At 33.8% G+C, this 16,929-nt stretch overlaps 1 protein-coding gene across 1 annotated transcript in view; it reads right to left on the bottom strand.

Annotated features, from left to right (window-relative positions):
* The window catches only part of LOC120523157 (cytoplasmic dynein 2 heavy chain 1), a 417,821-nt gene that overhangs the window by 318,085 nt on the left and 82,807 nt on the right, over positions 1-16,929 (bottom strand). Inside the window, exons 26-35 of the mRNA XM_039744175.1 lie at positions 15,838-16,008; positions 15,280-15,662; positions 13,982-14,114; positions 12,650-12,767; positions 9,591-9,703; positions 9,375-9,488; positions 8,725-8,875; positions 5,649-5,854; positions 2,008-2,190; positions 8-190 (exon numbers count right to left, since the gene is read on the bottom strand). Of these exons, the coding sequence (XP_039600109.1) occupies positions 8-190; positions 2,008-2,190; positions 5,649-5,854; positions 8,725-8,875; positions 9,375-9,488; positions 9,591-9,703; positions 12,650-12,767; positions 13,982-14,114; positions 15,280-15,662; positions 15,838-16,008 (1,755 nt within the window). The remainder of the gene's footprint in view (positions 1-7; positions 191-2,007; positions 2,191-5,648; positions 5,855-8,724; positions 8,876-9,374; positions 9,489-9,590; positions 9,704-12,649; positions 12,768-13,981; positions 14,115-15,279; positions 15,663-15,837; positions 16,009-16,929) is intronic.

The following is a 16,929-nucleotide window of genomic DNA, read 5'->3' as shown; positions in this document are numbered from 1 at the left end:
ATCCCACCTCTTTGTTGAGAAGTTCACAGGTACTCCTTTGATTTTTAAGGGAATTCTGAATAGACTGTATCTGCATAGAAACAGCAGACAGCACAGCCTCTTCGAGACGATTAAACTCATCAAAGCATCCCCAGGCTCCACATTTTACCAAGCCAACAAAAATTCGTCCCATAGACTTCACATCAATGCCCTTAAAAGAAATATTTACTTTTAATCTATTTGAATAGCCCATTTAAAATCCTAACTACACAGTGTTGTCAAATATATCCATGTTTGGGAGTTAAATAAAATTAGTTTAGAAAAACCTTTTAAAAATAATAATTAATACGACTTTTGAGATAAAAGAAACACAATGATGAATCTGCGACACTGTGTAATCTTTTTATAGTTATGTGGAAATTTCAAAGGTAATAAATTATGTTAACATGCTACTAGGCTGATACTACCTGAAATGCACTCTGGGCCTGTCATATCTCAGAGGTTTAGTAATACTAGAAAAGTTAACATGCTGGTTTCTATTGACAAAAATAGTAAAAAAAAGACAGAACCTATTGTTATATGAGAATATCTGTGACAGCATTTTCCATATTTTTATATTTAATTATATCATATTCCATAAAAATAAGCATATTGTTCTCCAAGCAAATTGAACACTAAACATTGTGCATCTAGAGGTGCAGATATCATTATATATGTTATTAAGCATTAGTTATAATGACTGTTTAAAGAGTATGTTAACATTAAAAAATAAACACTTAATTCGCATGGGAAGCCATAAAACTGCAACCTTCATCACTAAAAAAAAAATAATTTCATTTACCATGCCTATTAACTTATTGTAAGGGTTTGCATATTGGAAAGCTATAAGTATGTCTATTACCTAAAATATCTTTTTTAAGTTTGATAATTTGATGAATTTTAAATCACAACTGACTGATACATCTATATGAAGAAATCTCTTTCCTGAAGGTAATATTGTACTGGCAAAGGAATGTTTCATATTAAAGAAATACAACCATTCCGATTCATTTCAGGTATTAAAAATTATAACATTATTTTCTAGATCAAAGTGAGTTATTAAGTAAAAATCCAGACATAAAACTTGATAGCAAGTAAAAATACACCTTGCATAGAAAAACTGAAAAACCCCTTGAAGTTCATGGCTCAAAAACTTTATGAGCTGATGATGTCATCAAGCAGAGTGAAGTTAGGTGATGTAAATGTGTTTGCTTATTCTGGGAGAGTTATATATTATAAAATAGAAGCATTGGTATTATATATTATTTACAAAGAATGTGCCCAGTGACAGTTTTGTTAACTTATAATTGTTTTGAAGACTTAAAACAGAGTGCTGAGTTATAAGGGCTGTTATAAGTGTCCTTTGTTTTTACAATTTTGAACCCATTATAGTTATATTGTTATTACTGTCAATGTGTTCTGCGGTTCCAAGTAAGCAGTTGCTCGTAGCTGTGTTGATGAATAAAATATTGAAACAAATCATCTGTGTAAGTCATTATGTAAAAATACAAAGAAAATAAAAATATAAAAACAACCAATGTCCTTAAGTGCTATAAAGTCACTTTTACTATGACAGCAATCCCTCTGCAATATTTGTTATCATTCTTTTCACTGATTTACTTTCTCATCATCTTATGCTGTAACTTATATAACTTTGTAATTTATGAAGGTTTTAAAAAAGAAAATTAAAACAGACATATCTAGATACATCAGAATATGGAAATAACTAATAAAAAGACCTGAACCATTTCAGGCTCTTGCACTACTCAGTATCAAAAACAGTTATACTTTATTCCTATATAGTTTACAATCACCTTGATATTAAAATCCTTTCCATTAAGCCTCTAGTTTTGCCTAAGACTCTCTAGCATATTTGGTACCATAAACCCATGAAAGACTATGTCAAACAACCACATGAAGAGAAAACTGGTCATATTTTTCCAAGGTTACCAACCACCTACTGTAAATAAAAAATGCTATTTTGAATACCTCATCACAATTGAAAACAAGAACTTGTCTTCCAAACAGTCCACCCAGAGCCTTTACAGACTCTGTTTTTCCTGTTCCAGCAGGGCCATAAGGATTGCCTCCTAATCCCATCTTCATTGCTTGTGTCAGAGTTAAGTAGCACTTGTCTGTCAATGGCGTATGCACCAGCTTTGGTGCATTACCCTAGATGAGTTACAAAAAAGAACAGCATCAGGAAGTAAGAACTGAAAGATGGTTTGCACTGGCAACATGGAATGGGGTAGGGGTAAAATCAGAGGATTCATTTGATTGATTCATTCATTCACTCATTTTTTCCACTTATCATATCATTCATGCCCTAAGGCAAATATTTACACAATGTCTACAATTTTGAGCTTAGTTTTACCTCATTTTCTATCTCTCCTCAAATAATCCCTCTACCTATAAAAATTCAATGACAACCAAAAGTCGCCTTACTGTCTCATTTGTATGGGATGTACAGTATATCATTTAAAGTAATATATAACAAAAGTAGTGAGTTCAATTATTTTTAAAAAAGTCAGAGGTTGTAAAATAATTAAACAGTCAGAAATAAAATAGAATGATTTAGAGATCAGTTCAGTATGTTATCTGGTTACTTAATGGTGCATTTATTTAGTAACATGTTGTAATTAATCACTAGAGACAATAACCTAGTATTTACAGGGTGGTCCAGATCTAATTATGCAACTTTCATTATGCTATAACTTATTAAGTTTATTACATAGAGAATTCACAAAAAATTCTTTGTTGCCGATAGATGGCAGCACCTGTCCTGCACTCCAAAATGGCGGGGAAACGGTTGTCAGTCAAACAGCAATTCTTTTGTCTTGTATTGTTTTCCTGCATTGCATTAAAAGTTGCATAATTAGATCTGGACCACCCTATATAAGATGGGTAGTAATATTCTCAGAAGGACGATAGAAGATAAAAAAAAATAAATTTTATCATGTTAAAGAGTTACAGTATACAAAATGGACTGATAGAGAGCAATCAATTTTCTAGTCTATTCTCAAAATCTTTACGTTTGGGGAACAAAAAAGATAAAAATGTTTACATTAACCAATTCGTTTGTAGAAAAAAAAAATAACAGTAAATATGACTTGAAAAAGATAATAAAGATCTACAACAACAAAGCAATACACAATAGAACATTAGAACAAGGTCAGGCCATTAAGCTCAAGACGTTTTGTTAATTAACCTAATTTCTCTACTATTTGATGAAAGTGCCATCTATTTTAGCAGATTGACATATTGATTAATTAAATTATCTATTGAACATTTAGGTTGGCTAGCTTAAAATTCAAACTAGAGGTGTCTCTTCATTTAATTCTTTACATCTGTACATTTTCTGGTTTCCAAATTGCATGTAATAGCTGTATTTTTATTAAAAAAAAAAAAGATTTAACTCAGGGGTGTCACACTCTGCTTTTTAAAATCTAGTAGCCTTAATTTCTTTCCATAATCAGCAGATACAAAGTCAGCCAACAGATGAAAGGATACCTTCACCCTATTTGTACCTATGTTACCTGTCATGCAACATTTATTTTAAAAAAGGCCTAAAAAATATTGTTCTGCTCTGGTCCATAATACAATTTTGTAATGAGCTCAAGAACAAAATTAAAGTTCAAAATCATAGTTTTTAACATGTCTGGTCTTGCAGCTGGAGAGCACTAATAGGTCATTGATTTCAAAAGTCTGTTTCATTAACAGCAAGAACTGACTTATGTTTAAAAAATTGGGTCAAAAAATGTTGCCCTCCAGGAAATGAAACTAACTAAATCTTGAGGAAGTTATGTATAAATTTAACCTGGGACCTTTCCATCCTTCTTTGAATTGCATTAATTTAGTTCGAAGCCTTTGTGAATTTTAGGTTTGGTATGTGTTGTTGCAATAAAGAAAGCATATTGACATTCTAAGTGTTTGCTAACATTTTGTTTATCTATAGTAATTTAATAGTCCAATAAAGCGAGTAATCTTTCCTTATGAATCAGAAAGAAGGCTGATAAAAATTTGGAGATGGACACCTGAAGGCTCTTAGTGTTCTCAAAAAACAGCTTGCAGAAAAGTTCATTTTAGACTCAGTTTTGTAAAACATTAAACATCTTGCTTTTTCATTTTCATATTTTCAATATAGAAAATAAAAAGAATGGTGGATGGGCTAGTAAGGTAAAAGAAAGTAGAACCATGTGAAATAAGGAATGTCAATGGAGACAAACACTTTACCTGTCAACTGTTAGATGCCAAAAAATGCAACTAATTTGAGGTACAGCCAAGTTTTTATATACAGTTTGTTAGCCTACTGTTACTAATTTTTCTGGAAAAATATTTTCCTTGTATGAAAAATTATAATATTCAATCTACTCAAAATTTCCTTATCGTTCTATACTTTTAATAGTTTACTTAAATCAACTTGTTATAACCCCAATTCCAAAAGAGTTGGAACAGTATGGAAAATGTTAATAAAAACAAAAATGAATGATAAATTTACTTTGACATGTATTAAAACAAAGACAGTATACTGTAGGTATGTAATGTTTTCCCTAGTTAACTGCATTGTTATTTGTAGATATACACTAAATCCTAAATTGGCCACTGGGGAATCTGAGTCTCGGTCCGGCAGGAGCTACCAGACCAACAAGAGATGGTCAGCTGCAGCTGCAGGTAGGGAGACTCCCGTGTTGCAAAGCCTGATGGGAGAAGTAGCCGCCAAGTAAAAGGACAAAGGCACTGGGTTTTAAAAAAGGGACTGTTTCCAGCCTGTTGTTTTTAACCTCATTTTTAATTAATTTATTTATTTGGGATTTTAACCTCCACTTGTCGTTTTTCCAGATTATTTATGTACTGTTTTTGAGGCACTGCACTATGGACACTGTTTTGATTTTGTTTGGTTTGCTTTAAATAAAAGCACTTGCACCTTTTGCACCATCCCCTTTGCTCAGTTTGACTTGCCCCCATCTGCCAGTTCATCCGGTTACCGATAGTGTTGGGTTCGAAATGCAACCAAAAGGGAGGAGGGAGCATGGAAAGCACCATTAATGCAGAAAAATATGTACATACTGTATTTTAAAGCAACATATAATAATATCTAGACAATATCTTTGGCAGGACAATTCCAAAACCACATTCTGCTTGGATTACACTGCATGAGCAAAGAGTACAGGTACTAAAATTGGCCTGCCTGTAGTCCTGACCTGGTGCATAAAGAACCTGCATAATGGATGAATATGAGAACATTCTGCTAGCTAAACTTAAGCAACCTGTATCTTCAGTGCCCAAACGCTTACTTGTTATTAAAAGAAATGGTAACATTATAGAGTGGTGAATACTCGATCCTTTCAGCTTTTCTGGAGTGTGTTGCAGTTATCAGTATTGACAGGAGTTTTTTAAAAAACAATTAAATTCACATGGGTAATGCATGAAATCATGTGTTGTTGTAGTGTTTTCAATATAGTACAGTGGAAGAGAGAATTTGCAAAACACTCTATTTTTGTTTTAGCAAAATTTTCCATATTGTCTAATCTTTTTTTAAAAAAGGAGTTGTACTATGCTTTATTAATACTGAATTTCTTAACTTGAGTATGGTGCTACTTATATATTTTTAACATTGAGAGTATTCTCACCTGGTATTCATAGGTGTAGAGGAATTCGGCATCTACCATTTGAATGTGGCAATTATTCCCCTCTCTCATATAAAACCGTAGCTGTTTCTTCCATATCCATTCATCTTTACTGTTTATCTGTACTGATATAAGCTGCTTTACAACATCAATGTTGTGAATGATATCAAGAATAAGTGCCTTCAGTTTCAACTGTAAAACACCTGAATCTAAGCATACCACAAAAAAGAAAGGATAATAATCAAATGTTAGTACTGTTATGGAATTTACCAATATACATTTTATAAAAAATAAATAAATGAATGAATAACTTCAAAAAAGGCATCACCAAAAAGAAAAGACATGACAACATCGAACTTTCACATAAGTTTAATATATTCTTAATTATTTATATAAAAACAAGTAACCAACTTTCGCCTAGTTCATATTTACGTTCAGGCCATTGTAATATCCACTAAGTATAAGTATAGTCCCGCAATGCCTGCAAGGTTTACACAAAAAATTCTTTGCTTCTTGTTAAGTTTGCCCTGCAGAGCAAAACCTGGGATAACTGTAAATCCAAACAAATGTAGTCATGTTAAAAACCACACAGATCTACTGCCCCCCCACTCTACATGGTAATCATTTCAGAACATTGATCAGAAGATAGTCCAACACTACAGCTCCCTGCATGGCTAATTCATGTTTTATACACACTTTTTTCACTATCTAATTAAATTAACTTCAGCTTTTGCTAAGATTTGCATTACCGTATAAAGCCACACAAGAAAAAGAAATAAATCTCAGAAAGCAACGTTGACTATTTTTCTGTCTTCTTTATTTATTGAATATAATTACACTAGTCTGCATCAATATCCTCCCACACACAAAAAAAAAAAATCAGTTTAGGTGTGTCAAATCCATTTCTGAACTGTTTCCATAAGATAATGGATTAAGTGAGAAATTCCATTTTGAACAAAGTTGTTGATTTTATTAAGTTATGTGTGTTTATGATGTACATATTCTTCATGCTCTGAATATTATTTGAAATACATTTTGAGCTGAAAAAATGTTCATGAGGAGAAAACAACCCAAAATCAAGTGTTTGGTATACATTTTTTCTCTCTTCTTAATCCTTCAATATAGGCAGGAATGTATGTTTAGAAGGTTAGAAAGATCTGGATTTATTATCCAGAGGAGAGAAATTTGTTGTTTAAATAATTTTTAAAGAAATATGCAAGGTCACATAGATCCATCTACCGAATTGATCAGGTAAGCAAATGGTAAAAGACTACACACCCTTCCTTTATTGATGAGCTACTCTTTTCCAACCTAGCACTAGGGTGCAACATGTCTTTAAAACCCAAATCCTATACTCTCATTTGGATTTTTTCCCCCAAGAACATGGGAGCAGAACGGGAGGTGAGACTCCAACAGGACATTGCCGAAATGGAGAGATGTTAAATTAGAAAGTGAAGTGAGTCTATATTCCACCTTGGAACACCTTTAGAGAATTACTAGATGGAAAAACTCCAAATGACTACTTTTTGTAAATAATAATTACATTAAACAATAAAAAAAAGTATATGTTTATTTTATTTATTATGTTTATTATTTTATTTTTTGTATTATTGTTAGAGTTGCTCTGTAAGAGATTGTTTATAATACTGACTTTGAGCTCCAGGAAAAGAGTAATTGCTGGGACTGTCTGTACAGAGTTAGATCATGCAGCTATAGTAAATATATGAATTCTACTTTATAAACACAGCCATTCTGAAGAATCTATGACATGACATGTTGCTAGGCATTTGACAAGTGTTACATGATGTATAGTATTACATCATTATGGTCACTTTACAAATGAGGCAACATGACTTGAAATATGTATAAACTGTTCAAAAACAAAGGGATGTAACACATTAGAAAACTTGGTTCTTGAAAAGTATTTAGTTAAATTTTTTTTGATTATGACTATCAATATGGGGGGTGGCACGGTGGCACAGTGGGTAGCACTGCTGCTTTGCAGGTGGACTCCCTGCGTGGAGTTTGCTTGTTCTCCTCGTGTCTGCGTGGGTTTCCGTGGTGATTCTAAACTGTCCCTAGTGTGTGCTTGGTGTGTGTGTGTGTGTGTGTGCCCTGCCTTGCGCCCTGAGTTGGCTGGGATTGGATCCAGCAGACCCCTGTGACCCTGTAGTTAGGATATAGCGGGTTGGATAATGGATGGATGGACTATCAATATGGGAAATACCCTTGAACTATGACAAACAATTTTTCACAGTTTCTGATCTTCTCTTTTTTGACCTCACTTTAGTAAAAACCCTTACATATTTACTTCTTGTCTGTCTAATTCAGCTTATTTAGACTTTTCACAGAACACTTTTGACATTCATAACATGCATTTACTGTGATGCACCAGTGTCCCATTTCAGTGCGGACTCCTGCCTTTTACACACGTTGTTGAAGACAAAAATGTGTTCACAAAATGAATGGATGCATTATTATTAATAGAATTTGCATTTTATTCTGAACTTGGAATCTTATGATCAGATAACTTCAATATTTCAAAAACTTTACTTTCAGAAATGTACCAGTTTAAAGAAATAATAAAAGCATAAAATATTCAAACAGAGGTTCACTCTGCAAATGATCTGTTTAGTAACTATTTTTCTGTGTGCCAGTTTACTTTTGTATATCTCAATGATACTTGCAAAATTGGACAAAAACATGTAACATGCCTTTAATTCCACGTTTGTAGCAATAAAATAACTGCACCAACTCAAGTTATCAGTCTATTAGGTACTTAATTGTGTCACTTCTCTACCATGCAAAAGTGACACATGTTAGCTTCATGGATTCTCTTCTCATTAAGTGTGAAAATACTTAAAGAAGTTTCAAAACTAATACAGTACAAAATTTGAGCAGCTGAGCAGGCACTATACCCAGGGCTGAAAATAATGCTAGTACTTCCTATTACCTGTTACATAATGTAAAGGTTGTTTGCCTTAATGCACTATATTTATTTGGTCTCTAACCACTACATAAAATGTAACTGTTATACTTACGCTTGCCACTATCAAAACATGCATTTTGTAAGACATACCAGTATTGCCAGTTCCATCATTGCTGCTTCCTACACTGGTGTAATGCTCCAGTTTAGCCATCAATTCCACATCTAACTGCTGGAGATTTTGGCCCTTTATGGCATTTTCAACATCTTCTGTGAACTGAATTTGTTCAGCTAAGCAAAGAATCTAAAGAAAAATAACTGCAGTTTAGAACAACTGTACCCAATTAAAGTACATAATACTATAACACTAACTCCAAGGTTTACTATTCATGCACACTGATAATTATTTTTTCTGTACTTGAAATTTCAAAATTTGAATAGGCTATTGGTGCAATATCTATTTTTTAATATCATTAATAAATTTTGCATTAGCTTTAGTCCATGCATGTGCTAATTAAAGAGGTCTATAACCATTCTAAGTGCACACCCAACTCAACAGCATTTGTGGCCAACCCTGTATTGCACAGAACCAAATTTAAGTAAAATGAATGAAACAAAATGTTTTATCCAATGACAATGTTCCGTAACATATACACTTTAGGTATTTCGTATATGGTTTATGCAATACTAAGAAGAAGCATATATATATATATATATATATATATATATATATATATATATATATATATATTTTTTTTTTTTTTTTATTTGCAAATCACATTCCTTCCAAAAAAACATAATACCTGTGATGGAAACTGTGAAGGATCAATGCCAGTTCTTTTGCCCGCTGCAATGCACTCTACTAGCAGTTGTTTCAAAGTCTGCTTCATTTCAGCAGCCAACTCACTTAGCCAGACCTAGAGAAAAACACATAACAATGACTTAAAATATCATAACATAACATAAACAAAAAGACCTGGTATAAGAAAATGTTCATAATGTGTTTTGATTCTGAATACCTCAACATCATTTGACACACGAATCTTATTTTTTAAAGATACCACTTCACCCTCCAAGGACTTCATTGCAATAATATGTTGAAAGTCTTCATCAAAATCCACGCTGTTGATACCTATCAAAAATAAGCAAAAACTCCACATTATATCCAAACAAATAATTAATACAGTTCCCATTGTAAGCAACATTATTTCTTTGCAATTTTAATTGTCCTACACATACTGTAAGTAAAAATACTACATAGGGAAAGTACTCTGATGGGGTGAAAAGCTAACTTCAAGTTCTTAGCATATTTATAGGCTCCAGGCTGCTCTGAACATGATTTCACCACTTCCACATGATATGTTAGAGTGTGTGCATATAGGCACATTCCGCAGGAACTTTTCTCAGAAACCAGAGACTTTTTAGAATCACAGAAACTTTTGTAGCATTCCCACCGCTGCTACTTTTTAATCTTTTACTTCAGGGTATGCACGTTTTGTTAAACCAGAAACTACCATGGATGGAGTTCAGGCAATGAATTGTACTGACTGGATGACCACAAGCATTGGCACCATTTTACAAATCAGCAGTTTAGACTTTGGAGAGATATCGGTGAAGTTACCCCCTCTGAATCTGTAAATAAGGTCTGGGGGTTCCCCATGAACTCCGGATCATGTCTCATTTCAAACTGCATCGTTCTTCTTTGCAAGTGTCACAGGATGTTATTGGTTTCTGAAAACAAAGTTTCTATAGTGGGAAAGTGCCTTATGTGTGTCTTCCATCTGTCGGTTTGTGCAAAATTATATTAAGCCTGTATGATACTGAAAAATGAATAACTCAATTCAAACTAAGCTTGGAAACATCATCTGCATTATGAAATACTAGCCTACTAAAAAGAAAAAACTTTTATGAGGAGTACTTACTTTATCAAATGACTGTATATAGGGGGTGTTTCATATGCTTTTTTTATTGTGCAAAATCAAGAGGAAAGACAATCTTCCTAAAGTGTGCATCCTTTGCCTAAGGTTAAGATCTTTTTTTCTTGTTTTTTTGGTCTGTTTTCAGATATTTTGTTCCTTCAAGACTGTTAAATGCAGTATCCCTGTGGGACCTCAACTCTTTATCTGTACCTCATGTCTTGTCTTAACAATATAAATATACACATATTTTAGGCCTTCTTGAACATTATCTTAACACTTTCAGAGTGATTACGAGTGTGTATGTATATGTGTGCTGGGACAGAAGACTTTGGATATGACAACTTATAAATGATTATTCAGTCTGGAAAAATCTTAGCATAAAAAGGTAGAAGTCAGATTTTGATCTACAAATGTAATAATTACATTTTGTAAATGAATTTGAACCCCAAATGCAATACAAATAGGATTGGAAAATATACAGTTTTCAACAAGTTAATGTTCTTCTATTCCAATACAATAATATAGTTTATTGGAATGTTTTACTGTTAAAAGCCACAGCTTTATATTAGGAATGACGTGTGATGGAAACATCAGATTTTTTTAAACAAAATACATACTGTATATATTTTAATAACAATACATATCATATATTCATCTAAGTCCACATTGCAGAATTAGAGTCTGTATTGGCAGCACTGAGTGGAATACAGGAATCAAATCAGGACACATTTCCACATTCACTGATTCTACCTAACATGATTGTTTTTGGAATGAGGGAAGAAAAAAACAGCCTTCCTAAATAATAAAAAAAAATAAATCTAACAGTGTTCTAAAAAATAATTTCCATTACAGTACAACAAGATGCTTTCAAAACATTAAGACACACTGAAAAAGAAAATTAGGTGAAATATGTTTAAAAGTGGCAGATAAAGAACTAAACAAACAGTCAGGGCTCAGTGTAAATTTGCTGAACTGAAGTGAACTGAAATGAGTTGAACTGACCTGAACTGTGAGTAAAGCAGGAGTGTGAACTAAAATCAAGAAACTATTTAAGAGATTTCATGCCAAAAAGCTGATTGAGCATTCACTGAGAGTATTGTAAGGAGGCTTTGGAATACCAAACAGGGCAGGAGTCAAAGATGTCAATTGTATAATGGTGCAAGCAGCCAGCACATGAAGATGTTCAGAGGTGTTTGTATTTTGTACAAAAAGGTTGTGGGGTTTTACAGTTGAAAATACAAAGCTAATGCCACTGATACAGCTCAAATGTCACATAATTATTGTTTAATGGTAAATTACCAGCCTAGAGAAAGAACTTTAAACTAGTAGGAACATATTAAATATCTGTAGAGAGATTATTTAAGAGAGACATAAACAAGTTCAAACAAAAGATGATGAAAACACTACTAAGTATTTCAGAATCTTTGCTGTAGATGGAAAAACAGTTATTTTGTACACAGCACAATTGCATTTTTATTATGCTGAGATATACTGTATATATACTACTCAGCATTTTACTGTTAATTATTAGCTTTCACACCAAAAACATGCATTTCCATTTTTTTGAGGGAAGGAAATGTCAATCTTGTTTTAATTATGTTTGATACCTGTGTCAGGCAACACAGTGACATAGTGGTGTTTAACAGTGCTTCTAATTCACATTCCTGTTGTATTTTGTGGGTTTCCTTAGATCATTCTAATTTATAGGCTTACATTGAATTTAGCTGGCCTAGTGTTAATGATTTCACATGTATTCACAAATGTGCCCTGAAGTGGACGGGCATCTTATCAATTGTTGGCTCCTATCTTTTGATTGCTGCTATGTGGATAATATATGGCTCCCAAAGACTCATTAGTGGAAAAAGACAGCCTGTGAAAGACAGCTTAATGTTTAGTATTCATTTAACAGTTTTTTTTATTTGAAACCTTAATAAACTTCACAACAATTCTTCAAACAAACAAACAGTACTCAGCATTTATTACAATCAAAAAATATTAATAACCAAAATAAAAATCAACATAGTATGTGATGATAAATAAAGTAACTCATGGACAACTAGTATGCAGTTTGGCATAATTCATTTACCAATATAAGCCAATTAGCATATACTGTAGGTAATGAACTAAAATACTAATTTTCAGTTAAAATAAAGTCTTACCTGCAAACAGTTTTTTTAAGTGAGACTGTATAACAGTAGGGTTAGTGGCTTGACCCAAGATCTCCAACAAATCATCATCTCCAATAAAATAAAATCGAGGGAACGCTGAACGTTTTTCCTGTAAACACAAATTTGTACAATTTATGCTATACTGTAATACAGTGACTTCCCTTAATCACTCAATTAACCTAATTACAATAAACTATTACATTAAAAATTCATTTTAATTAAACAAGCTTTACAACTTGACAGTATATTTTAAATTACTAATTTACAATTATCTATAGTTATTGCCATTGGAAAACAGATGGGCATTCCTTCTGGATGAAAGAATGACTTCTTGCCTGGCCAGAGAATTATAAGCAATGGACCAGCAGAAGACAGATCCCAGGAGTAGTTCCTTACCCATTATTACAGGCTGCAGTGGTTCTCTCAAGGCATCCCATTATATATATTAAAAATTGTCAACATTATGTGTGGTTCGGTGGCAACTGGGCGACAGTCAACTCGGCAAAAAAACTATTTGGCTAAAGACAACTCAGCGAAAAGACAACTGGGCGAAAGACAACCCAGCGAAAAGACAACTCTGCCAAAGACAACCCAGCAAAAAGACTCGCCGAGTAGTCTGTCGCCAAGTTGTCTTTTCGCGGAGTTGTCTGTTGCCCAGTTGCCCCTGAATGATTATATGTTATGCAAAAAACTCACAAAACTGCTAGGTCTTGAAAATTGACCTGGATACACAAAATACGACCCAGGAATTTGAGGTGCACGATACCTCACCCACTAAACTGGACTTAGGTCCTTCTCACAGCAAGCAGCAGTGCAGCCACATGTCCTTGCTGACAGGAAAAGAATAGCAGCGAACTTTGTTGACAGTAAATCACTTTGCACAGGCTCAATCATCATTTTCATTGCATATGCAACTCAAACACTGCAAGTAATATAGAAAGTCAGACACAACCAAAGATTTGGAGGTGCAGGCTTCCTCCTCCACATTTTTGAATTTTTGGATCCTTCTTATGGCAAGCAGTGGTAAGATCAGCAGGAAAAGAAATTTTCAACCACAGTCACAAGTCATGTACTTTAAATGCAAAAGATGGTCATACCCACTGTTAGCTTACATCAAAGGTGGCAGTACCATCAGTAGAGTGATCTGGGATGATTTGTTTCATAAGAAGTGCAGAAATTACCTTTCTTTGTGGACCAGACATCCAAGCATTTCCTAGTTTATATTATCAATGAAAAGCACCACTACCATGAATAAAATGTTATTATTCGTAGTGTATACATTTTAACCATTTCACAATTTAAAGAAAAGGAAAAATGACGTACCTCCAAAAATTCATTTAAAGATTTCTGGCATCTCTGCAGCTGATCTAAAATAGTTATTAGAGAGTTTCTGATTCCAGCTCTTGCATTAAGTGAAGTGACTCTGTTGTCCCTTTGGACATCAACCATAATCGATCTACATTTTCAAAAAAAAAAATAAAATAGAGTTGCACTTTTGTAAATTCTAACTTTGCTGTATTCCATTATTCACAGTGGGAGCCTGTGCTTTCATTGTATTGTATCAACAGAAAAATTAGCAACACATCATTGTCCCTACTTGTAATTACCGGCTGTAATCAGAAACACCAACAATGCCAGATCACTATGCTGCCAACCATCTGCAAATTAGAGAACAGCTGACATTGCAGCATCTCCACAGGCATCAGGTTAGCACCTGGAAGAGTATAACATAACCAAGTTCAAAGTGGCTTTTCCACATCACATCTTTCACATCTGTTTAATATTGCTGCCAAACAGCTGCAAAAGCCTGTGTCTGAATCCTGACTTAGCATTCACTTCTGTGGAGTCTGAATATCCACACAGGTTTTTATTTAATCATTCCAGGTTTTCTCCCATACTGCACAAATGTATAGTACATGCCAGGCTAATTGGTGAATCTAAGTTGATGCAGAGAGAGTGTGGGTGTGTGTGTGAGTATCCTGTCATGTGTAATGCCTCCTGTACAGTTGGTGCCTGTTTTGTAGTCAGTCATGCCAGGATATGTTCAAGTTCTCTGTGAAGATGGAGTTAGATTAAGCAGGTTTAATTAATGGATTTTTGGAGGAATAGATACATGTTTAGTGTTGCCTTTCTACTGAAAGAACAAATAAACAGTTCCTATTTTTTAATTAAATCCACATTCTCACCAGTTATTTAAAACTTAAAAGACACACTCTTCTTGTAGGCCTACAGGTTTTCCCTAGGTAGTCTGGTTTTCTTTCATGTTTGAAAGAAGTTAAACTAACATTTCTAAGTTAGTCTGTTTTTTTTATTGAGTGTACATTTATGCAAATCTATCCCGGACAGGCGCTCTCTCCAGGGCTGGTTCCTGACTTCTTTGACTGGGATTGACTCGGTCTACAAATGTCACTGTAAATAAAAAAATGCAAGCTTGTGAAATGGAAAGATGGATGGATGAAATATCAATGCATGTCTATTTTAATATGACTGAATAAAACCATTTAACTACAGAATTTATAATTAGAAAAGCTATGAGCTCTTGTTAAACTGATTAACCAAAAGGTTAAAAGGCAAAATGTATTTCTGAAGGATTATGGGGATACTGTGCAATGAATTCTTACCTGAAATCCTCATCAACTCTCTTGAATCGGGCCTGCTCTCTTGGAAGAGCTCCACGACCAAAAATTGGCTCTAAATAAACCCATTTCCTTTGGATCTGATTCAAGTTGTGTAGGTACTCATCCAGTTCAGCTAGCTTTGACTCCCATAATGACACTTTATCAGCAAAGAATTTGTAATAGGGAGAATCTTTTAAAGACTGTAGGAGACAGCGATTGTCTCCCACTTGATTAACTATATCTTTCCAGTCCTTGATGAGTTTGATGGTTTTGTTGTGACTGTCTTCATAATCAGTTAACGTAAAAACTGTGCCTGCTCCCCAAAGCTCAAGTTCACGTAATGCCTCTCGTATAGTGACTTCAGCCTGGGCACGGCTATTCAGATCCTGAAATGATAATGAACATAACAATGAACTTTAAATGAGGGTCAATCTACTAAATTCTTTAAGTTATTGAAAGTGAGTAAAAAAAAATTATACTATACAAAATAACTATGTGAGCTATCAGCACTTTGTTATGATTCAGCTATTGAAATGTATTAAAAAGAAGCAGAAAACATACTTTTAGCTCTGCTGCCTTTGCAATGATGGCATCTGATACTCTGAGCAGATCTCCAAACAAAAGTTTTTCCAGAGTGGTGCCTCTGGGTAACCCCAAGAGACGGAAGAGGTCTAGCCAGTGATCTGACGAAAGATTTTCACCTCTGACATACTTTAACACAGGAACCACTAACTGCAAAAAAAGTTTAAAGAAAAATTAGAAAATTTGGGTTGAGAATCAGCCAACTCAATGGAAACTTTGGATTGAGAGCCAGAGAAATCTAAAGCACCCTCCCATATACAATTAACTCAACATGTATGGCTTTGAGATGTTGGAAACTAGAGTAAACTAGAGTGCAAAGAGAAAATCCTCTTAGACTAAACAGGGACAGGAGCTGAGCCTCAGACACATGACATGATATGACAGCGATAAATAAATACTGCACTACTGTGCCACCAAGCATTTATGTGATTTAAAACTATGGTATGCTACCTATCATGCATAGGTAGTCTAATACAAACAGACATATTGTTGTGAGTAAAGGGCTGTAAATGTCTTGGAATTTCAAATATTCTTGCATCTAAGTCATAATAATAGATGAAAAGAGTCTGATTAAAAACATAGCTCAGAAAAAGTTATATACTGTCTTAACTTTTTTGCACATATAAAAAATATTGGAATCCTTAGGTTTAGTAGTCTGCTGGAATACTTATATAAATAATTCTAGTTAATAAATATATGTCTATTTGTTTTTTACCATGTTTACAGTAGTGCATATTTCCCTGCTGCCACAATGACAAATTTGACCCTAACAAATATGCTAGAAGCAGTGGAAGAATTTCGGCATTAAAGGCTGTCGGATCAAACTGAACACTTGCTATGTGAATTTGAGAAGTTTTAATAACATATAACAATCTATTTCAAGTATATTATAGATTAAACAAAGTTTTTACTGTAATTGATTAACCACATGCTTCTAAGGTGACAAAACCATTGCTAGTTAAAAATCCTTGCAGTGATTAAGGGTGGCATAATAGTACAATGGAAGCTGCTGTTTCAAAGATCTAGCAACCTTGGCTGAAATCCTACCCCCTGATGTTGATCATGTGGAGT

The sequence above is a fragment of the Polypterus senegalus genome, chromosome 2 (assembly GCF_016835505.1).
Source record: "Polypterus senegalus isolate Bchr_013 chromosome 2, ASM1683550v1, whole genome shotgun sequence".
In the NCBI taxonomy this organism is placed as follows: Eukaryota; Metazoa; Chordata; class Cladistia; order Polypteriformes; family Polypteridae; genus Polypterus; species Polypterus senegalus.
Note: the sequence above shows the minus strand (reverse complement) of the source record. Positions and strands in the feature narration are given on the sequence as shown.